At 36.4% G+C, this 24834-nt stretch overlaps 1 protein-coding gene across 6 annotated transcripts in view; it reads right to left on the reverse strand.

Moving 5' to 3' along the window:
- KYNU (kynureninase) overlaps positions 1-24834 on the reverse strand; it is a 124800-nt gene that overhangs the window by 89667 nt on the left and 10299 nt on the right. For 5 of the 6 annotated variants that reach the window (XM_045558885.1, XM_045558883.1, XM_045558888.1 and 2 more), the window contains exons 3-4: positions 9797-9917; positions 2284-2366 (exon numbers count right to left, since the gene is read on the reverse strand). The exons of the other annotated variant lie outside the window; for it this stretch is intronic. In XM_045558885.1, the coding sequence (XP_045414841.1) occupies positions 2284-2366; positions 9797-9917 (204 nt within the window). The remainder of the gene's footprint in view (positions 1-2283; positions 2367-9796; positions 9918-24834) is intronic. 6 annotated transcript variants of the gene reach the window in all.

Here is a 24834-nt window from a genome sequence, read left to right on the forward strand (position 1 = left end):
GACCCTTTCTTCTCCCTTCTCCAGTGACTAACCCTCTAGTATTCTTCTGGAGTAGGAGTGTAGGAGGATTCACCCGGCAGCTTTGAGTGGGCAAGGGGATGTGGGATCCTAATTACATCTTAGACAGACTGTAAACAAATCATCTTTTTTTTTTATTCCTGTTTTCATCTTTACTTCTAGAGAGGCTTAATTTGAATACTTCTCAAGCCTTGAAGGATCTGCAAGAAAAAGCAGGTGGCTTTTCATTTTTTTCCCATTGGGAGATGAGGATTTGGTTTACTTTTTGTTTTCGTTTTGTTTTATTTTTTGGACAAAGCAGTTAGCACTTGTCTACCTGCTACAGCTCCACAAATTTCATGGCTACCATGTCCTTTACCATCCCAGCTTGTCCTTTGGGTTTAGAATTTTTAAATATTTTCTAATTCCATTAAGAATTCCTTAGTGAGATTTCAGAAAAAAGAATAATTAAATGCATTATGTTCAGTCCTCCATCAACTGGAAAATTGTGTCTCTTCTGTAATGTGGATCACAATAATTAATTCTATGTTTCTTTGTATTTTACTTGATTATATACATATATTAATTTTACATTTCTTTGTATCTTCCTTTACTGGGAGTCCCATGAGGATAAGATGGCAAGGGTTCTTATCTATTGTAATGTCCTCAGTGCCTGCCACAAGTCCTGACATACAGCTGAGGGTCAATGATTATTTTTTGAACAACCAAGACATTCCCCAGATTTTAATGATTTGCCAGTTGCCTTAGGTTTTTCTGCATGTAAATCCAACTTTCCCTACTCTAATTCCATTTCCCTTCCAGCCGAGGTTCATTTCGTCTTCTGATTATTGGCCAAGATTCAAGTGATATGAAGCAATAAAAGTATTTTTATATTTGCTTATGGGGGAATGAGATTTAAAAAAGCATTTTGAAAGTTGGGATTTTTTCTAAGGCCTTCAAATATTTCTAAATAACACCCTCTAATTGCTAAAATATCATTAATGTTTTTTCAGTACTCTAAATTTCACATAAGATTTCAGACCATGTTGAATATTAAATCCAATTAAATAAAAAACTTTTATCAAGATGTGAACACATTTACCATCTAAAACTATCTTGAATACCACCAATAATATATATAACTCATTTTAGGAAACACATTACAGACCAAAACAGCATCAGCTATATTATTTTCAATAACACTAAGTCTACATTTAAATTGATCACCAAGGATTTAACTAAAATGAGTCAAAACATGATTGGTGTTTCACACCTTTAGCATGTGAAGGTAAGTGTTCATTTTATCATATAGTGAAATTATAGAAAATTGATGTCAGTTTATTTTTATGAAATTTGTTTAATTATAAATTAACACAATGCATATGTTTTTCATGGGGTGGTAAATATTACTGTTAAAGGATACAAGAAAAAAATCACAAATATTTTATTTTTCTATCAAATAACCTGGTTATATTCGTTATTTTATAGCAATCTTTCCATGAACCAGTCTAAGTTAAAGGTATACTTACCCTTGACTGGTAAAGGAAAATCAGGATGTTCTTCAATAAGATTTTGACTATATAACCTATGTTTATAACTAAATGATAATATCTTTACAATTTGTTTTTTTCTTTCTTTTTTCATTTCAGAATATTACAAGGGTACAAATGCTTTAGTTACATATATTGCCTTTGCACCACCTGAGTGCCCATCCCCCAGACAGTGTGCACTGCATCCCTTAGGTGTGAATTTACCCATCCCTTCTTCCCCTGCCACCTGCCCGACCCCCGATGAGTGTTACTTCCATATGTGCACATAAGTGTTGATCAATTAGTACCAATTTAATAGTGAGGACATGTGGTGCTTATTTTTCCTTTTCCATTCTTGTGATACCTCACTTAGAAGAATGGGCTCCAGCTCCACCCAGGATAATAAAAGAGATATTAGTTCACCTTTTTTATTTATTTTTTTTAGAGACAAGGTCTTACTCTGTCATCCAGGCTGGAATGCAATGGCATGATTATAGTTCACTGCAGCCTCAAACTCCTGAGCTCAGGAGTATCCTTCTATCTCAGCCTCCTGAGCCACTATGCCCAGCTAAATTTTAAATTTTTTGTAGAGATGAGGGTCTCATTAGGTTGCCCATACTGGTTCTGGAACTCCTGACCTCAAGCAATCCTCCTGCCTCAGCCTCCCAAAGTGCTGGGATTACAGATGTGAGCTACTGTGCCCAGCCCCATCTTTACAATTCTTTTGGAAAAAAAATTCACTGTGCTTTGTACTTACCTACAATGTCCTTCATAAGGCCTACAATAATCTCATCTCCTACAATCCAAGGACGCTTCCCTACGTCATGACCGTAGCCTCCCCTGAAATTAAAAAGGGACATAAATATTTCTTAGATCTTGTGTGAATGTATGTGATTTTTCAAATATTAGCTTTAGCAAATGAACATTTCTACATGGGCCTTTGTAATGTCTTAGTAATTATATAAAAGCATGCTGTTTTAAAACCAAAAAATAATGCTTGGGAATGTCTTTTAACGTCGTTGTTATTTCTTTAATTTTCTTTTGTTAGGAAGTGGGGGAGATTGTTCATACACTCTTTCAATATTTTGCTATATTTTAGAGTCTAAGATAGTACTTCTTTCTCAGTCATTTTGAAATTTTCAAGATCGTTTGAACGCTGTACTTGTATGCCTGTAGCATATACTAGTATCTATACTAAAACATAGGTACTATATTTTTAGGCTAGAGACTGAAATGATTATAAATTAATTTTTAAAATATGGCTACAATCTGTAAATTAAATAAAAGTGTATGAAATGTGACTATATTCATGATGACATTTTAGGTAAATAATAAAACTTAGCAATAATAAAAGTCAACACTATTTGGCTTAACCTGTTTTCTAGCAATTTCGCCTTCATACTCCAGCTTAATTTTATTGTTCTGCTAAATATCCCAGAAGGCATAATAGAAAAACACAAAATACACAGAGTACTTCAAATCTCAATAAGTTTCCATCAAATGAAGAAGGCAAAAAAAATACACTTGAAAAACACTGAAGAAATTAAAACAAAGGATTAAGGGAAAGTGCCTCCAAGTGCTGTTCCATACTTGCATCTTCAAAGCTCTGAATTTGATAGTTCTTAATTCTTTAGGAATCCAAATGTTTCATAAACTTGGAAGAAAGAAACTGAGTAGGTGCTTTGTATACAGTGCAAACGTGGGTTTGAATCCACTCATGGAAATTTGGTAAGCCAGTAAATGTGCTTGAAGAGGGGTGGTCAGACTGGAGAGTTGGAGCCCTGTCTTTTAGCCTTTGCTGATTTTCGTGGTGTGAATACTCCATCGTGGCTAATTTTATGCTACCAGCAAAAATTCTGAGTATTTCACAACTGGCTTTCATCACCTAGTACAAGTCAGCGCCAGGTCACCACTGGCTGGTTGTGAGATCACGTGTCTTAGTGGCTTATAGGGCCTAATTTTCCACATTTGTAAAAGTAAATGGGTGACAATAATGTACCTTCAAGGGTTGCCATGAAAAATAAATGAGATAACATGTAAAAGAGAGTGATACCTAGTACTCCTTTGCCGAGTCCTCCTTCCTAATGTAAATCTAATGCTCAAATTCCCTCCATCAGCATGTGGTGTATAACACAATTTTTAAACTAATATTTCGATTACCGTATAAACTAAGATGAAGGAAAAGGACTTTCTCTGAAAATAAACATAGACTGCTAAGAAGTAGGGAGGAGGAGAGGGCAATTGTTAGTTATTATTATTCACATTATTATCAGATAGCCTGCAGCTTGCCTCTTTCCTGATTTCCAATATAAATGCTAAAGACAAAAATCATTATCATTAAATGGTAGTTAAAGGCAGATACTTGGATCCTTTTTTATTTTAATCACATAGAGCTCCATGGCCTTTGCTGATAGCACAATACATCTTATTACATTTAGGTAGTAAAATTCTATGTTCTGCCTCAGAGAATTTATATCTCAGAATATTATGCCACCTACTCCTCACTCTGGTAGACACCATGGTAATAATCTTTAAGGATAGGTTTCTTCCTGCAATGCTTTTGGCATCTCCTTCCCCTTAAAAATATCACATACAGAATCCGCTTCCTCATTTTGGCAGCCCACTAGCCTGGGGTAGTGAAATGTATTTAGAAAGTGTTATCCAAATAAACCCCAAGTAAAGTGGCCTGTCATTAGAAAGCGTTGATGTAGATTAAAGTGCAGTTATAAATATATGTATTAGAGTTAAAAAAAAATATTATATTGCTTTCATTTAAAACTCCTTAAAATAGTTGCAGCATAGCTGCAATATTCTTTTTACAAATACTGGCAAGAAAAAGAAAGCATGGGAGAGAGTTAAGTCACTACCATGGGATAAATCATTGCCATGAGTAGGGTGTTTTTTGAGATGTCCACAAGCAGTATTTATTCATGAAATTAGATTGCAGGATATAAAATCTAATTAGGAAGTTAACAGAAACTTGGGTCCTCTTTAAAGTAGGACCATGCTTTAATCACCCTACAAAATGAAAAGTGGCCCCGTTTTTAGAAAGCATCCTTCCATAAATAAATAAATAAGATTTCACAGCCTTCCTTAATGATATCACAACTTTTTTTCCATGACCCAATGATGATTAGCCCCCAAAGATGTTGGGGCAAATCTTTATAACATGCCACAGCATGAACTTTCTTATGCTTTCTTATATATATATATATATATATATATATATATATATATATATATATATATATATACCTTTGGCTTTTAAAGAAAGAAACACTTAAATGGAACGAGACAAGAAGGCTCTGCAAGAAAGTTCTATACCTGCCTGGCATGCTTTCTCAGTGCCCTGTCTGCACACACATTGCCGTGTACAGTGAGCCATTGTCTGAAAACCAGGTGGCTTGTTCCTGATATGTAATTCAGTGGGACATTTTCACCTTTAAATAATCCTACCTAAACTGTCACAGACAGTTCTTAGAAGAATCACTATAAAGACAAAACTATTGCAGGTTTTTGCTCTTGTGAAAAAAAGAGACCACCATTTATCTAGCAGATTTGACAACATAGATGACCTAAAATATTGTGAAATCCATTCATCAACTTAAAATATCCTTTTTAAGACCAATACATCTTTCCCTTCTAGCTGAATGTTTTTATTATGATTATTAACTCATGTTATTCTCCTTTAAATAACCTAGATTATTAGTAAATATTAAATATAAAATATTCTCCCCAAGTTCATTAAGCTTATTGCCTAACCATTCTAGCAGACCCACAGATCCCAAGCATATTGTTGCTTATTGTTGTAGCACCTTTTTTCGTGATAATTACTAATAATTATTATGTATCAAATGAGTCCAATCACCCTAAAAGTTTTCTATTTCAGAATATTGAAATCACCTAAATATTGCCATTTTACAAAAAAACAAATATATTCTTCAAAGTGTTATTAAGCTACTTTAGAAAAATCCCAGAGTTGAAAATGAAATTGCAAAATAACAATAACGAGCATTTTAAAACAAACACAGTGGTAAGTGCTGCTAGAGAAACTTTATTTTCACAGTTTTGCCTTAAACAGGCAGAAGTTTTAGAAGGAAATCATTTGGGTTCTGCTGTAGTCTCAATGTGTTTCCCCTCAAAATCATATGTTAAAACGTTATCACCAATGTGACAGTATTAGCAGGTGGAGGATTTAGGAGGTGATTAAGCCATGAGGGCAGAGCCCTTATGAATGGGATTAGCACCTTTATAAAAGAGGTGGGAGAGAGTTGTTCATCTCATTTGTCAAGTGAAGACACAGCAAGAAGCACCAATTTTGAAAGCAGAGAGCAGCCCTCACCAAACACCTCATCTGCCAGGGCTTTGATCTTGGAATTCCCAGCCTCCAGAACTGTGAGAAAATAAACTTCTGTTCTATATAAATTATCCAGTCTCAGATATTCTATAAAGCAGCAGGAATGAGCTATTAGACACCTTAAATTATCTCTAAATGTACCTCTATTCTTAATTTTCATTTAGTGTAATTAATCAAGGATGGTAGCCATGGGAATGACAAGGTCAGGCTGCATTATGACCAGAAATGGTTTATTCTGCACATAAGTGTGCTAGGCAGTATGTCTGCAATAGGCCGTAAAACTAAAGAAGATGACAGCCATGTGCCAAATGGCATTTCCTATTTTACAGGCCCTGGATGGCCAGAGACTTGATATCTGTATCCCTGAGCAGTATCTTGCTTGGTCGAAGCACTCTAATTTTTATGTTACTATTAAGAGTATAAATTTTTAACATTATCTTTTCCAACTAAGCACCTAATTTCCATGTGCATTAGGGCACTTAGTAAATTCACAGCTGTCTTTGACTCAGTCCTTCCCATAATCTTCCATTGGTCAAGGAGAAAGGGAGGACTGACCAGGCTTGAGTATCAGCCAAGAAGCAGGACAGAAGTGGGGTGGAAGGAGGTAAAAAGGAAGAAGTGATCAGGTAAAACTAACCCCAGTAATGGGAGGCCCTGGATTTAGAGGCAAACTAAACACATGTAGGTGAGATTTAGTACAGAAACCAAAGCAATAGTCAGGGAATTGAAGGAATCAACAGTCCAGGAAAGGTGCATGAAGATTACTTTAAACTGAAAATGTGAGAACAAAAATCAGCCACAGAAAGAAATGCTGTCTAAACTTAAGCAGAGCCTCCTAAAAATACAGCTACCATTGACCCACCCTCAGAAGGAGGATGAGCCTTAGCACCAGGAGGTACAAATTCAGCTGCCATTAATGTCCTCCTAGGAGCTTCCAGCCAGGGAGGATGCTGCCCATTAACGTCAGGATGAAAAAGCCCAATAGACTTTGTTATATTTTCCCATCAAAGCCCTAAAACTCTTCCCTTTAGTTAAGCTGGTATATAAATCCATACCTCTGGCTGTTCAGTGAGCCACTCCTTGTAGACTGTTTCTGTCTACGTGTGAAATACACTTTTCTCTTGTTAACCTGTCTGTTGTTAATTAATGTACAGGTCCTAAGTTCTAAGCTGGTAGAGGAAAAATTTTCCTTCCAACAAGAACCTTAGCTTAAAAAGACCAGAGATAGGATTTTAAGCTAAATATTTGGGAACAACTACAGAAAATAATAATGAGCAAATATTTTTGGGATCAAAGATGGCGCATGAGTGAGGCAGGAGGGTCAGGAATGTGATCATGTACCTCAAACACCACTCACATGTATGGGCAGGTAGGACCATGATGTTGACAAGGACACCCCGGCTTAAAACAAGAAGACTAAATGAAACAAACAAAGCCAAGATGGGATGGATATCTTTTGCTCAGAAGAAATTTTCTTTAATTCAGTTTACATTGCCTCATGCATTAAAATGTATCTCCTTTGTGAATCATCTAATAAAACTCTGTAAGAAGGTTTAATTAAGACTATGAATTTTTTCTATCATCGCAAAATAAAATATAAAAAGTAAAAGACAACAACAATAGATGGGTAAGTGTTATGACAGGCACTTTCCTGAAATATAACTTTAAAGCCTTGAAAATAATCAACCAGTCCCTTACTTAAGTAGGATAACCGTAGGATATGAATAGAACAGCAGGGCAGCATCTTTTTTAAATGTCTAGAGAATAAAAATGCACAGCCTTGCTGAATGAATGTCCAAGAGGCAAGGACACTCTCTAAAGTTCAAATTCATTCGATCTAATTCTCTGCTCTCTCTTACATTAAGGCCAAAAATGAATATTAACCATTTTTATTAACTATGACCCCCATTTATTAAATACTAAAACCTGATAGTGCAAAATGTGATATGTATTTTGCAAATTGTGCATAAAAGTTATGCAGATACATTTATAACAGGATTAATAAAATTATACACTTCTATCATTCTAGCATTAAGTTGTAAATTTAACAATCTTAACCACTAAAATTAAGAACTTTGCAATGTTATTTGATCGCCACAGTAGGTAGTAATCATTAGCACAGTCAGTGTAAACTAGACTTGGAAGAATAGGACTTTTCCCAGTCGGAAAGACCAATAACATGAAGAATGAAGACAGGTGGCAAAAATATTCTGAGTTTTCATAAGAGCCAAATGTTTCACCTCCAGAATTCTTATTTGGTTTGGTTTCATCTTTCTGACATTTTATTACCTGACCTTCAAGTTTGGCTCATCTTCATATGGATTTCTAAGTAACAACAAATCAGAAAATATTTTAAAAATGTCTCTGGCTATTTTAAATATTTTAAACATTTAAAGATATTTAAATGTTTAAAATGTTAAAGATATTTCTAGTTTCAAATTTATCAGTAAATACTGGGGAAAGAGAAAATACCTATGAGTGGCTTAGTTTCCTTAGGGGGTTTATAATACAGGTAAGAACATGAAACTGATAAAAATAAAAAAAGATACTTCCAAACTGCCTACCCAAGAGTAATGACTTTGGGGGAGGGTTAATCACTGTGGCTGGGAAGACTGGGCTTGCAGAGGGTTTGGCTAGCGAGAGAGTGAGAGGAGTCCCACAGTCAGAAGGGTGAAAGTAGAACAAAAGCGATGGAGAAAAAATGGTTCTGATTGAGACATTCTCAAGATTGGTGCAAATCAGCTTAGCTAAATGCAAACAGAGCATCTTTCTCAATAAATCATAGGTTTGTTTGGGGAGAGAAATGCCGTCTGCTTTACTAGACCGCTTGCCTTCCTCTACAATTTTTGTGTCCTTATTTATAAAAAGAAGTATTGATAGCTTAGCTAAGAACTAATCATAAAAGAACAAAAATCCTGACTATTAACTCCTTCTTTAGTCACGGAAGGCATGAAATAGAATGATTACATATGATTTAAATGTGTCAACGTAAGGGAAGGACTTAAAAGTTTGATACTTTAAAAGTTTTACTCTTGACTCTGCCACTAACTAGCCATGTGATCTTATTTTGATCCTCAGTTATTTCATCAATAAAATCAGAGGATTGAACAGCACGATCACTAAAGTTTCTCCCTGCCCTAAAGTATAGTTGGCCCTCTGTATCCATGGTCCCACATCCATGAATTCAACTACCCATGCATCAGAAATATTTGAGGAAAAATAATGGGTGGTTGCATCTGTACAGAACATGTACAGACATTTTTTTCTTGTCATTATCTGCTAAACAATACATTATAACAACTATTTACATAGCATTTACACTGTATTAGGTATTATAAGTAATCTAGAGATGATTTAAAGTATACAGGAGGGCTGGGGATGGTGGCTTATGCCTGTAATACTAGCACTTTGGGAGGCTGAGGAGGGAGAATTGTTTGAGGTCAGGAGTTTGACACCAGCCTAAGCAAAAGCGAGACCCAGTCTCCAGAAAAAAATAGAAAAATTGGTTGGGTGTGGTGGCATGCCTATAGTCCCCGCCACCTGGGAGGCTGAGACAGAAGGTTCACTTCAGCCCAGGAGTTTGAGGTTACAGTGAGCTATGATGACACCATTGCACCCTAGCCCAGGCAATAGGGTGAGACCCTGTCTCAAAAAATAATAAATAAATAAAAATTAAGTATATGGGAGGATGTGCAAGTTATACACAAATACTATACCATTTTATTGCAAGGACTTGAGCATTGTGGATTTTGGAATCCAAGGGAGGTCCTGGAAGCAATCCACCATGAATACAGAGGGACAACTGTACAATCCAAAGATTCTGTTATGCAACTTTCCAAATATTAAACAACCTAGTGTGATTTTTAAAATTCTTGTATGAATGTGGAGTAGCGGCTTTTAAAATAATACTTACATTTTGGCCCACTTATCAAGTTCTTCTTCAATATAAGTTTTAACCATTTTCGGTTGAAGGCCAAGAGAATTTCCCAAGAAATAAATGGCATTTTCATCCTTATTCACTAACGATAAATCAACTGGAACAGAAGAAAATATATTTAAAAAAATGCTTATTGAATCAACATTCTTCCATTTGGTATTGTTAATCTGGGACAAACAATTAACAAAATTAACTCAAAGATAATAAATTTCTAATAATTACTCCCAGGGGTAACATCAGGTTCTCTGAAAAATCAGTAAACCTTTGCATTTTTTAAACCTATAAGAGACTGTTGTAGTGATCTTTCATGTTTATTGAGCTCCATGAGGAAATCTAAATTAGCAACTACTTCCAAGCATAAATAGCCAAAGGCAATAGAAAAAAGTTAAAAATAGATTTTTTTATAAGAAATATATCAGTCAATCTAATCATATTAGAGAGTTACCAGAATTTAGGCAAGTACTAACCATTTGGATTAACTAGTGTTGTAGATGTGGTAAATTTTAAAAATCTAAAGAAATTATTTACATAGCTCAAGTAGATGTATTGGATTTATACTTTTTTTCATTCTCTGTCTATACATACATGTATAGTATTAATGTATATATAGGCAGAGATTGTTCTCTATATTTACTTCTTATTCAAATAAACAAGGACTTCGGTGATTTGTCTCTTATAACTCACCTCTGACTACAAACATACCAATCCATGTTCTCAAAACACAATCAAGAAATGCACACATTTACAATCACAGTTGTAAACTACTGAGTTTTCTCTTAATTCTATGGGGAAAAAAAGACTTACACTTCTTGCTGATATTTCACTGGAATCATTTTGTACTATACTGGTCTTTACTTCAGACTACTTAATTAAACCTTTAAAAATCTTTTCAAGACAGACATACCATCTATGTCAACCTCATCACTTTTATAGATACTGTGCCTCTTCTTCATTGGCATTTTTTAAAGCCGACTTACAAAAGAGGTGTAAATATTGTTTGCACATGTGCACCAGAAGGGTCCTCTTGGCTAGGGTACTCATTATTTGCTTTAGCTCAGGGTCACATATGACTCAGGGCTTCTGATCCTCCGGGTGGTCATGTCAATTGTTATTGTCTCATCCATCATTAAGGATAGTCATCTCTTGCTTCCTTATAGCTAGAGTCCAAGTCTAGAGCCTTCTGGAATACAACCATATCTTCCATGGCTACTTTGCTTTCTCTATACAACCCTTGAGAATGTTTGGGTTCTAGGTGCAGACACACTTCCCAGTTCTTCAGTGCCACAGTGCCAACTGCCTGCCTCTTACACAATTCAACTTCTTACAGATTCTGTTAGTCAGTGTATTTAATTGTTTCATGCTTATAAACTGAGGGAGAGTGCCCTTTCTGAAGCATTTATTGTATTTATCCTTTTCTTCCAAAGCCAAGTCAGGATGGATACACACAAGTCATTCCTGTCCTTCAGGATATTTTCTGTCTGTAGTGCTGACAATTTTTTTTTCTGCATATTGAGGGTATGATGTTCTGCCAAAATATTTATTGTAGAAATGATGGTATTGTCATATTTCTTTTCTTTGAAGTAGGTGTTGCCAATTAGCACATACGTTTTTGCAGTTTCTCAATGGTCTTCTTGGTTTTCTCCCTCACTTCAGTGGCCTTTTCACAAAGGTCATAGAGCTTACTGTAACCTCCCTTTTCAAAGTAAAGTTCTGCTTGAGTAACAAACACATGCCATGTTCGTGGGTCCCAACATTTTGGTTAAGTCATAATGCCTCAAGACTGTCACTAAATCTTCTTGCAGGCACCATTTTCCACCTTTTTCTTTCAGTGCCTTCGTGTCTTGTTCTCTGGAAGATTTTCCTCCATTGGATTTGTCTCCATCTTATTCTTAGGAGAAAGAAGTGGGTAAGTGACCTCAATTTCTTCTTCTTAATCCACACTGTCCAGATCTACTCTGAGAAACAGAGAGATGTCATGATCTGAGTATCTTGTGGTTTTGTGTCCAGATGAGGCCGTTTGCTGCATTTGTTCTATGAGTCCCCAGCAGGCAGGATTTCCAAGCAGTATTCTTGTTCTAAGCAGGGCAAGGCAAACCTTTTCTATAAAAAGCCAGAGATTAAATATTTCAGGGCTTTGCAGGCTTCATCCTCCCCACTAGAGATCTCCAATCTCCAGTTCCCTGAAGCAGTTAATACATACTTCAGCTGCAATGCCTCATTTCTGTTATCGTGGCATGAAAAATTCATAGATAATTCATTAACAAGTAAATGTGGCAGCGACCTCACAGAACTTTATAACTATTAAAAAGAAAGAAAAAGTTTGTTAAGCCCTGTCCAAGAGTTACTCCTCAAATTCTGGCACAGTTGGGCATGTTAAAAAAATTGATAAATTCCCTCCATCAACCCAGTCTCCACATTCTGGAAACCCTCCTTTTAAGCTGGAACTACTTGCTTCATGGTACAAGCTCTCTGGATTAGTTTGCTAGTACTTCTGTAACACAGTCCCATGAACTGGGCAGCTTAAACAAGAGAAACGTATTGTCCCACAGTTCTGGAAGCCGTAAGTCCAAAATCAAGTAGTTGGCAAAATTGCTTCCTTTTGAGGGCCGTGAGGGAAGAATTTGTTCTAGGTCTCTCTCCTTGGTTTGTAGGTGGCCATTTTCTTGTGCATGTGGTGTTCTCCCTGTACACCTGTCTGTCTCCACATTTCTCCTTGTTATAAGAACACAATGTCTGGCCAGGCGCAGTGGCTCACGCCTGTAATCCTAGCACTCTGGAAGGCCGAGGAGGGAGGATCGCTAGCGGTCAGGAGTTCAAGACCAACCTGAGCAAGAGCGGGACCCCATCTCTACTAAAAAATAGAAAGAAATTAACCAGACAACTAAAAATATATAGAAAAAGTTAGCCAGGCAGTGCATGCCTGGAGTCCCAGATGTTCGGGAGGCTGAGGCAGGAGGATCTCTTGAGCCCAGGAGTTTGAGGTTGCTGTGAGCTAGGCTGACACCACAGCACTCTAGCCCGGGCAACAGAGTGAGACTCTGTCTCAAAAAAAAAAAAAAAAAAAAAGAACACGATGTCATATTGAATTAGGGCCTACTCTAATGACCTCATTTTAATGTGATTTTTTGTGAAAACATTCTGAGGTACCAGGAGTTAGGACTTTAACATATGAATTTTTAGGGGGCATAATACAAACTTTAAACACTTTGCTTAAAGATTCACTTGATTCCAAACTTGCTCTTGAGTTTCAGCCTTCTAAAACAGGCCTTGCCCTCGTTGCACTTTAAGTCAACAGCTTTAGAGCTGTAGCTGTATCTTCTGGAAGCGTCCTTTCCTGGCAAAGACTGCAGTATGATTGCCATAGAGTTCACGGTTCTGAAAACTCGCCTGGTTGCTTCTGAGTGACATCTTAGTGCACTAAAAATGTCCATCACTCTGGACCTTATCTGTTTATCCTTTTATTCTTTTAGTTTATATGTTCCAAGCCTAACCTGGGAACCAATTTTATATTTACTTCCTAAATATAAAGCAAAATATCAGTCTCACTTTTGATTCACAGCTTCCCTCCATCCCCCACTCATGCCTCATTTAAATTCAAAAAACACAGTTTGGAACAGAGAAATATGTCCACTGTTACCTGTTTTTTTTTTTTTTTTTAATTTGTTTGTTTTTTTACTACTGCTGCTTCTAATACCTCCAAGAGGGGAAAGAAAAGCAAGAAAAACCTTACTCTGGCTTTGGTGCCTTCGGGTTAGCTCTTTTTCTTATGAGGTACTTTTTGTGAGTTCATTAGAAACCTCCAACCTCCAGTTCCCTGAAGTAGTGAATACACACTTTGGCCGATGTATAATCTGACCCACTACCACCGCCTCCCGCCTCATGCAGTGTATTTCCAGACTCTTTTTGGTAAAGTTACCACATCCCAACTAGCAAACTTCTCAGGTATATACCTTTTGAAGTAACTTAAGCTCAACTACTTTTTACTGGGTTCACAATTCAAAGGACACGCAGGCATGCCTCAGAGAGATTGTGGGCTCAGTTCCAGATGACCACAATAAAGCACATATTGTAGTAATGCCAGTTACATGAATTTTTTGGTTTCCAGGTGCATATAAAAGTTATGTTTGCACTATGATCTAGTTTATTAAGTGCGCAATAGCATTATGTCTAAAAAAAGTGCACACATTAATTAAAAAATACTTTATTGCTAAAAGATGCTAATAATCATCTGAGCCTTAAGAAAGTTGTAATGTCATTTGTTGGTGGATTGTCTTGCTTTGATGTTGATGGCTGCTGACTGATCAGGGTGGTGGTTGCTGAAGGTTGGGGTGGCTGTGGTAATTCCTTAAAATAAGACAACAATGAAGTTTGCCACTTCAATTGGCTCTTCCATTCATGAAAGACTTCTCTGTAGCACACAAGGTAATTTGATAAGATTTTATCCACACAACTTCTTTCAAAATTGGAGTCAATCCTCTCAAACTCTGCCATTACCTTATCAACTGAGTTTGTGGAATCCTTCTGTGTCATTTCAACAACATTCCCAGTATCTTCACCAGAAGTAGCTTCCTCCTCAATAAATCACTTTCTTTGCTCATCCAGAAGAAGTAACTCTTTGTCAGTTCAAGTTATTCGTGAGATTGCAGCAATTCATTCCCATCTTCAGGCTCCACTTCTAATTTTAGTTCTCTTGCTATTTCCAACATATCTGTAGGTACTTCCTCCACTGAAGTCTTGACCCCTCAAATCAGCCATGCAAGTTGGAATCAACTTCTTTCAAACTCCTATAAATGTTGATATTTTGACCTCCACTCATGAAACACAAATGTTTTCATGGTGTCTATTATGGAATGGTGGATTCTAGCCAGGTTTTCAATTTACTTTGTCCAGATCTATCAGAATAATCACTCCCTATAGCATCTATAGCCTTATGAAATGTATTTCTTAAATAATAAGACTAGAAAACTGAAATCATTCCTTGATCCATGGGCTGCAAAATGAATGTTATGTTAGCAGTCATGAAAACAACTTTAACCTCCTGTGTATCTCCCTCAGGGCTCCTGGATGACTAGGTGCATTGTCAATGAGCAGTAATATTTTGAAAGGAATCTTTTTTTTTCCTGACCAGTTCTCAACAATGGGCTTAAAATATTCACTAAACCCCACTGTAACAGATGTGCTGTTATCCAGGCTTTGTTGTTCCCTTCATAGAGCACAGGCAGAGTATATTTAGCATGGTTCTTAAAGCCCTAGGATTTTCAGAATGGTAAATGATCATTGGCTTAATCTTAAAGTCACCACCTGCATTAGCTCCTAACAAGAGGATCAGCCTGTCCTTTGAAGCTTTGAAGCCAGGCATTGACTTCTCTTCTCTCTATATAAAAGCACCAGATGGCCCCTTCTTCCAAAGAAGGCAGTTTCTTCTATACTGAAAATCTGCTGCTTTGTGCAGCCGCCTCCATCAAGGATCGTAGCTAGATCTTCACGATATTTACTGCAGCTTCTGCATCAGCACTTGTGGCCTGGCCTTGCACTTTTATGTCATGGAGATGGCTTCTTTCCCTAAACCTCATGAACCAACCTCTGCTGGCTTCCAACTTTTCTTCTGCAGCTTCTTTCTCTCTCTCAGCCTTCACAGGATTAAAGAGAGTTAGGGCCTTGCTCTGGATTAGGCTTTGTTTAAGGGAATGTTATGGCTGCTTTGATCATCTATCCAAACTACTCAAACTTTCTTCATATCAGCAAGAAGCCTGTTTTGCTTTCTTAGGCTTCATGTGTTCTCTGGAGTGGCACTTTTAATGTCCTTCTAGAACTTTTCCTTTGCATTCACAACTTGGCTGTTTCAGCTTTTGACATGCCTTCCTCACTAAGCTTAATCATTTTTAGCTTTTGATTTAAAGTGAGAGATATGTGACTCTTTCTTTCACTTTAATACTTACTGGTCATTGTACGGTTATTGATTGGCTGAATTTTAGTATAGTTGTGTCTCAGGGAAGAGGGATGTGTGAGGAGAGGGAGCAAGACAGGGGAATGGCTGGTCTGTGGAGTAGACAGAACACACACAACATTTATCAGTTAAGTTCACAGTCGTATATGGGTGTGATTTGTGATGTCTTAAAACAATTACAATTACAACATCAAAGATCACTGATGACAGATTACCATAACAGATACAATAATAATGAAAAAAAGCTGAGTGCAGTGGCTCAAGCCTGTAATCCAAGCACTGTGGGAGGCTGTGGAGGGAGGATCACTTAAGGCCAGGAATTCAAGACCAGCCAGAGCAACATAGTGAGACCCCCCCATCTCTACAAGAAAATGCAAAAATTAGGCATGGTGGCACATGCCTGTAGTCCCAGCTACTCAGGAAGTTGAGGTGGGAGGATCACTTAAGCCCAGGTCTAACTTGAGGTTACAGTGACCTATGATGATGCCACTGCACTCTAGCCAGGGCTACAGAGTGAGACCCTGTACAACAACGAAAAAATAATAATGAAAAAATTTGAAATATTGTGAGAATTACCAAAATGTGACACATAGATGTGCAGTGAGAACACATTGTTGAAAAAATGGTGCCAATAGACTTGCTTAAGGCAAGGTAGGCACAAACCTTCCATTTGTAAAAAAACACAGTATCGGTAAAGTGCAAAAATACAAAGCACAACAAAACGAAGTATGTCTGTATGGCTCATTAATATATTCATTGTTGGCATAATAATGAAGCTTTTGGTTTGTTTGTTTGTTTTGTAGACAGCATCTCATTCTGTTGCTCAGGCTGGAGTGCAGTGGTGCAGTCATAGCTCACTGCAGCCTTGAGTTCCCGGGCTCAAGCTATCCTCCTGCCTCAGCCTCTTGAGTTGCTTAGACTACTGGCAAGTGCCACCATGCCAGGCTAAGTTTTAAATTTTTTGTGTTGCTCAGGCTGGTCTCAAACTCCTAGCCTCAAGCAATCTCCACTCCTTGGCCTCCCAAAGTGCTAGAGGTGTGAGCCACCTCTCCTGGCCCTAATGAAGCTATTTTTAATTTTGAGTTGCAACTATTTTCAAACCTTTGTGTACAAGTTTTTGTCTTCTACATATATAGATTTCCTACTATGATGCCTTCCACCAAAAAAACAAACAAACAAAAAAAAACACTTAAATGTTTGGAGCATCCACATCCCATTAATATCATCAAAGTTGGCCAAATATGACCCCAATTGGAAATAGATTGTTAGACACCAGTAGCAGATATTGTGTTTAAAGAAATAAACTGCCATTTATTTTAAAATCATGCACATATAGGTATATTTAAACTGGTTATGATCATGTATGATATTTATGAAATAATAATTTTAAAAATACATATAAATAGAAAATACATCTTTATATATTTCATTTGGATTTCCGTATTGATCTATGACATCAGGAGCTTGAAAAAAATACCAGTGCCTGGGCTTGACTCAAAGATTCTGATTTACTTTCTCTGGTGTAGGGCTTGGGCATAGGCATTTTTTTTTTTTAAGAGACAGAGTCTCACTCTGTTACCCAGGCTGGAGTGCAGTGACATAATCATATCTCACTGTAACTTCAAACTCCTGGGCTGAAGATATCCTCCTGCCTCAGCTTCCCAAGTAGCTAGAACTACAGGTGAGTCCCACCATGCCCAGCTAATGTTTTTATTTTTGATAGAGATGGGGTCTTGCTATGTTGCTCTGGCTGGCCTGGAACTCTTGGCTTCAAGCAATCCTCCTGCCTCAGCCTTCCAAAGTGCTAGGATTACAGGCATGAGCCATTGCACCCAGCAAGCACAGGCATTTTTCAAAAATCCTCAAACAAATTCTCTATATAGACTCACTTCAGAAGGCCTGGCACTTAATCCATTCACTGAAAACAAAAAACAATAAAACAAAAATTGAGAATATGCAAGTTTAATTAAGTTACCCAAGGTCATAGGAGGTAGCTTTCTTTCAACTTTATATAGCATGTGGTTATTGTAATTTAAGATTTAATTAAGTCCACTTTAAATATTTTAAGATACAGTTATAAAATACATGTGTAATCGTTCTAGAGTAAAACTTCCCAACCCCTTTCACTTGATAAAACACATGGAAAATTATACGGTTGTAATAAACCAGAAAGGCTACTTTAGAACAGAGGTGAAGGGCCCAGCCCAGTTGCCCCAAGAGCTAAAAGAATAAAAATCTCAGTACATTTCCAACTCCACCCCCCAATTCTCTCTCTCTCTCTCTCTCTCTCAATAAACAAACTCTCATTGAAAATCAAGTTTAGGTTTAATACAGGAACTATAAAGTAACTTTATTTTTGTTTCCTTTTTGCAAATTAAAGAGGAAATCTAGAAGTAACACTATGGTTTGAAGGAAAAGCAAATGCAAGTTCCAGAGATTTTTTAAATGGCTTGTCTGTGTAAACAATATTTTCTAAAATAAAATTATTATGGAAAGGAACTCAAATGCTAATGAATTTGCTTATCATATGCCAGTGTGTATTTGTGATATGTATTCCAAGGTGGTTGTTGTATATATATATATATATATATATATATATATATATATATATATATATGTGTGTATATATATATATATATATATATATATATATATATAAATCAGCATTCAATGGAAGTGTTAGTATTTCCACCCATTTAATTTCAGCACTGCAAAATTTTAAAAATTCTCTTCATATAATTAATGCTTATTGTTGGACCATTATTAGTTAGGTATTTGAGTTTAGAATGAAAAACTAGCTTTCTAACATATTCTGCTTTAAATTTTTTTTGAAGTAAATGCTTCTTCTTTTTAAAAATGGTTTAGTTTAAATTGAGATATGTATGTGTGTGTGTATATATACACATATATATATGTGTATATATATATATATTTTTTTTTTTTTTTTCTCTTGAACTAGGGAATACCACTTCCTGGCGTTCAGACTTTAGGAGAAGTCCAAGACTCCAAGCTTGGTATAAAGAATCAAAATTGAATCAAAGCTGTGGCCTATAATTTAAGTGATCATTCAAATGCTCAAAAGCTGCTTTGAAAGGCAATATCCAGGGATTGATGGTTGTGATTGCTAGAATTTTCAGGGCCTAGATGTGTAGGAAAAAAAGAAAAAAGACAGAAAAACTATTTCAGAGAAATTAGGTCCTATAAGAAATGTATTCTTTATTCATTCTGAAAGTTATTTTCCTCTGTATGTGTATAAAATGGTGACACCAAAAGACCATGTGCTAGATGCATTTATTACAGTGCTGTGCTGATTAGAAATCCTAGGCTAAAATTTCACTGTAGTGTGACTGTTCATTTGAGGAATCTAAGTTAATTTTGCTTTTTTTTTTTCTAAACCAGGAACTCCTTTATCAAATTTAAGAGAAAAGAAGGAAAGAAGCTGGGAGCAGTGGCTCACGCCTGTAATCCTAGCACTTTGGGAGGCTGAGGCAGGAGGATTGCTTGAGCCCAGGAGTTTGAGGTTGCAGCGAGCTACAATGACACCACTGCTTTCTAGCCTGGGCAACAGAGCAAGACTCTGTCTCTATAAAAATAAATACATAAATAAATAAATAAAAAGAAGAAAAGAAAAAAAACCTGTTCCAAAGCTATACAACATTTTTTCAGATTAGTGAACATTAAATTGTTGCTGATTGTATTATAATTAGTAATAGAAAGCATAGAGATTCCAGCTGTGTTTGTTTCATTTGTGTTTTGATTATTTGGATCTCTGATATTTCCAAGAAGAAGATGAACATTTAATATGAATTTGTTGGGTAAGAAGTGTATAATTGTACAATTATCCCAATCTTAATAATTGGGGTACTAATGTGATTAACTTTTTGTTGGAAATATTGAATTGAATTTCAGCAATTTGGAATGGTGTTTACCTGGGATTTATGATTATGTCCATAAATCTAAGACTACCAGGTCAAAATTTTATCACTAGACCAATAAACCCCAGAACGGAAAAACATGAAACAAATGGATGTAATTGACTTTTGTAGAACACTCTAACAAACAATAGCAGAATAAATATTCTTTTAAATGCACATGGAGAGTTCACCAAGACAGATCGTTGTCCTGAGTCAAAAACAAACCTTAACAAACTTAAAAGAACTGAAGCACACAACAGATGTTCACTGACCGTAATAGAATTAAACTAGAAATCAACAATAAAATGAAAACTGAAATATGTCCAAATGTTAGGTAAATAGTGAGAGATTCTGGGTCTCCTAGGGACAAAAGTGGGTTCTGTTGCTTTGGTGCGATTGCCCACCCTAATCCTCTCCATACCTGTGGGAGGAGGAAATACCCTGCAAATCTGTAAATCATAAATAACTTAGTGCGCCAGCTGCAGAAGAATGCGGAGGACTGTCTAGCCCACGGGCCAAGCCACATAGATACCACAGAGTCAGGAAATTGACCTAGAACAATCCACAAGCGTAGTAATGCAACTCCAACTGTCCCAAGTCGTTCCATGGTGATGTCTGAGCCACTAGGGAGGTCCCAATCTGGGCACTATAAAAAAAGATACAGACCATAACCAAGTCCCTTTTTTGTGCCTTTCCTTTTGTTCTCCCTTTGCTGCGACAGTGGGTCCAGTTATCATCTGTGGCTATGTATCATGTTCTGTAAACCTATATCTTGCTTTTGCCCCATAATCCTGTCTTTCTTTCCTCAATAAACCTCATTTTCATGCTTGCCTTACTTTGGTGTGTCTGGTCATTCTTTGGCCATGAGCCCGCTAAGAACCTACATTTCAGATCAAAACCTGACACAAATACTTGGAAACTAAGCAACACAATTCTAAATAAACCGTGGGCCAAAGAAGTTTTTGGGACTTGTGGCTAGGTGAGGTGTTTTTAGACATGGTACCAAAAACAATCCATAAAAGGATAATAAAAAGGAAATTAAAACCATTTGCTCGGTGAAAGACACTATTAAGAGGACTGGGAAAAAATATTTTTGTATCACTTATTCAACAAATTACTTGTATACTGAATGTACAAAGAACTCCTAAAACTCAACAATAAGAAAAACAACTGAAGTTGAAAAATGGTCAAAAGATTTAAGCAAACATTTCTTTAAAGTACAGATGGTACATAAGCGTATGAAACGATTAATACTTAAGTGAATTAGCCATTAGGAAAATGCATATAAATTCCAAAATAAGATGCTTCCACAGTATTAGATATTAGAATGACTAAAAACTAAAACAAAATAACAAAAAAACTGACAGTATCAACTGGGGGCAAAGGAGGGAAACAATAGATACTCGCATACATTGCTGGTGGGAATGCAAAATGCAAAATAGCAGAGTCATTCTGGAAAAGTTTGGCAGTTAAAAATACACTTGTAATACGACTCATCAGCAATCAACTTGCAGTATACTAAAGCAGGGGTTGACAAATTGTGGCTTGTGTTCGAAATCAAGCCCATGACCTGCTTTGTATGGCCTGCAAGGTAAGAATGTTTTTACATTTTTAAATTGAGGAATAAAAATAAGGCAGAGAAGAAGGAAAAAAGAGCAAGAATATGAGGCCTGCCAAGAGTGAAATCTTTACTATCTGACCTTTGACCAAAAAGAAAAAAAGTTTGATCACTTACATTCACAAAAAATCCTGTACATGAATGTTTATAGTAGCTATTCATGACCACCAAAACTGGACCCAAGCGTATTTTACCACTATAGTCCATCCCTAGAATAGAATACTGTTCAGCAATAAAAAGGAACACTTTTTTTGAGCAACTTTGATTAATATCAAAGGCATTACCGAGTAAAGAAAGCCAGTCTCCAAAGACTACATACAGTATATGATTTCTTTTACATGACAGTCTGGAAGAGGTAAAACTATAGGGATAGAAAATAGATCAGTGATTTCCAGGGGTCAGGGGTGTAGTGGAGAGATTGATTACAAAGGGCCGGCATGGAGTTATTTGGGGGATGATGAAACCTTTCTATATACTGTGAGGAGATGTGTTCATATGATTCTAAACGTGTTAAAACTCAGAGTGCACACCAAAAAAAAAAAAAAAAAAAAAAAAGAACAGCTATACAATATAAATTTAAATAACAAAATTAATAAACTCTTCTAATGAACAAGTTATTTATTTTGTACTTCTGTCATTAGAAAAGAGACCATTCTACCATTCCCTCTGAAATTGGGGATAAGTTCATAGATGGGTGGGTAAGAGCAGATTTTAGGATGAAAAATAAAAATAAATAAATAAAATGCTGAGAACATTGTGGTCCAGTTGCACTTTGCTGAAGAAAAGTGTGAATAGGAACAGGAGAATTAAAGAGGAAAAGGGCCAGTTTTACCTGTGTCTGACTTAAATGATTCAACTATGGTATTGTTAATTGTATAAAAAAGGAATATATATATATATATATTCCTTAAAATCTGTTTAAGTTGTGACATTCGGACATGTTAGCCCAAATCCATGTGTTTGGGTCATTGAATAAATAAGAGCTTGGAGTGAATTTTAGATAAAACCTTAAAAGTTGATATTCAAATATTGGTTATAGAAGAAACAGTGGTTAACCTGAAATGGGTAATACCTGAAAGGGGGTCTATGGCAGTTTTACCAGGTGCTGGCAAATGTTCTGTTTCTCAGTACAGGATCTTGTTACATAGATATGCTCATGTTATAAAATCCATAGATCTGTGTGATTTGTGCATTTTACTAACGTCTGCATTATTCTTTTTACTATTACTCAGAATATAATGAGTGAAGAATTTTTTATGTGCCTGATAATATTAAATTTCCTGGTGTTGTCCTAAGGGGATACTCGTGTCCTTTTTCTTTACAGGGATACAAGGCTATGTTCCCAGCAAGCTCCTTGGACTTTGAATATAATTCCTATAATTTCTGGAAGAAGATGGAGAAAAATGGATGATCACTACAGTCCACTTGCACACACTCCTTATATATTCTTGTCTAATTTTGAATCCATTAGTCCTCTTTGAGGCCTAGAATGATGAATGGGGTGGCATCTGATGGAGAAACATTTCATATTTTGAAGATTTACAAAGGAATTGTCCACACCTTTGAGGGTAAAATCCCCTGAGGAAAGAGTTCACAGGACAGGAAAGACTAAACATAGCCCCAAGCAAAGGTGAAAGTCTAAAGTCTCCTGATAAGACTCTTTCCATTCCCAAACCTTTGTCTCACGGCTGAGCTACACCTGGTAACATACTGTTAAAAGTACGGAGTAGCTGGGTGGGACCTTGAAATTTCTTCATGGAATCTTAATCTGACTCATGTTGACTGTGGACACTGGGGAAAATACATCTTTTGAGAGCAAGCAAAGATTGTATTCAGCAATTTAGGATCTTTGTTTCCATGAGCTTAAAAAGATGGAGGCAGACAACAGATCAAGTATGGACTCTACTTGGCTGAAAATCACATTCATGTTTATCTGTCTGTCTCTCTTTATCTCAAAATTTCATTTTCTCAATCTATAACCATAATCAAGCCCCTACCTTCCTTAAGAAAAAGACATTCATTCATTTCCTTTCATCTCTTGTTATCAACGTGTTTTCCTTTCACAGTAAGGTTTCTTGGAAAAGCACTCTAAAAACCTCACTTTTAATTACATCCAGAAGAATACAGTTTTCCCCCGTCATTCCAATGAAGCTATTAAAGTTCAGGCAATGGAATAAAGCTCTTCTAACTGCTCAAATGTAAGGCTTATCATGCAGCCCCTAAGGCTGTTAATGATGGCAAGTCCTCCAATTTTCTCACAGCCTCACTTCTCTTGGTTTTAGAACACCTCATTTTCCTTGTTCTTCTGTCTCTGACTTTTTCTAGAGTTCTGCTTTCTTTGCCAATGCTTAACATTTTGTTTCCACCAACTTCTTCTAATTCTAGATATGATGCCTGGATAATACCACACCTGCAGTTTCAAATACTACCTAAATGCTGATGACGCTCTCAAAATTATATCTTCACATTAAACTCAAAGCTAGCTGTGCCCTAAGTTCCATTCTATTTTCCTTTTATAGTAGTAGAATTGTTAGCTTTGCATGCGGCTATCAAGAATAAAAATTGTATTTCACACTCAGTCTTCTTTGCGGTGGGGCCATGACCCAACACTGGCCCGCGGGGCTTAGATGGCATGTTAGGAGGCAACCTCCGAAACCTTCCTCAAGGGAGAGCACACATGTCGTCTTTGTCCCAACCTGCTTCCCACTGCTTGAGATGCAGCTGCCACCTTCTTGGACTCTGAGGTCAAGGCCACAGATAGCAAAGCAACAAGAGAAAAAAAATTACGAAACTAGGTTCTTTTTAAATGAATAGCTCCCAAAACAAGTTGATAATATCAATTAATATCACCACTATTTACCTAAACCAGAAAGTGTGGCTCATGGTATGTTTTTTTCTACTATTAAATCAGGTTTATTAAATGAGTATTTCAACTATTTCTTGAATCTCTTCCCTTTTCTCCAGCTCCATTACATTTACTTCTTCAGCCTTATTGCTAGTTACCCACACTCACTTATTTCGTACGTATTCTATTCCACTAATTATTCTATTAATTACCCTGTTCCATATTCTACTATTTACTAATTATGTGCACCCATCTATTTACATGATATGCTCTGATCATGTAAAATTATTCTTAGAGATCAAAACAAGTATGCTTTCTTCAGCCTGTGTCTTTGCAAATACTCTTCTTTCTCAGTAATAAGATCTCATTGTTTGCCTCCACCCTAAGGTTTGCATAGGTGACCCCCACTCATTCACAGAGAAATAAAACAGTCCCTGAGCTCAGGGAGCATGCAGTCTAACACAAAAGAAAAGACAAGATTACAAGTAAGTTCACTAAAATGCAGAATTCAACTGACATGAGTAGTTTACAATGTCTTTAAAATTAAACCTTTAAGAAATACTCTTCTTAATTGTTTTTCTTATGGAAATTGGATATTTAAGCAAGATTCTTAAAATCACATAGTCATAAATATATGTCCTCTTATGGCTGGATAAAGCCTTTATTCAACATAGTGTTATCTGTTGTTAC

Source organism: Lemur catta, chromosome 8 (assembly GCF_020740605.2).
Source record: "Lemur catta isolate mLemCat1 chromosome 8, mLemCat1.pri, whole genome shotgun sequence".
Lineage (NCBI taxonomy): Eukaryota > Metazoa > Chordata > Mammalia > Primates > Lemuridae > Lemur > Lemur catta.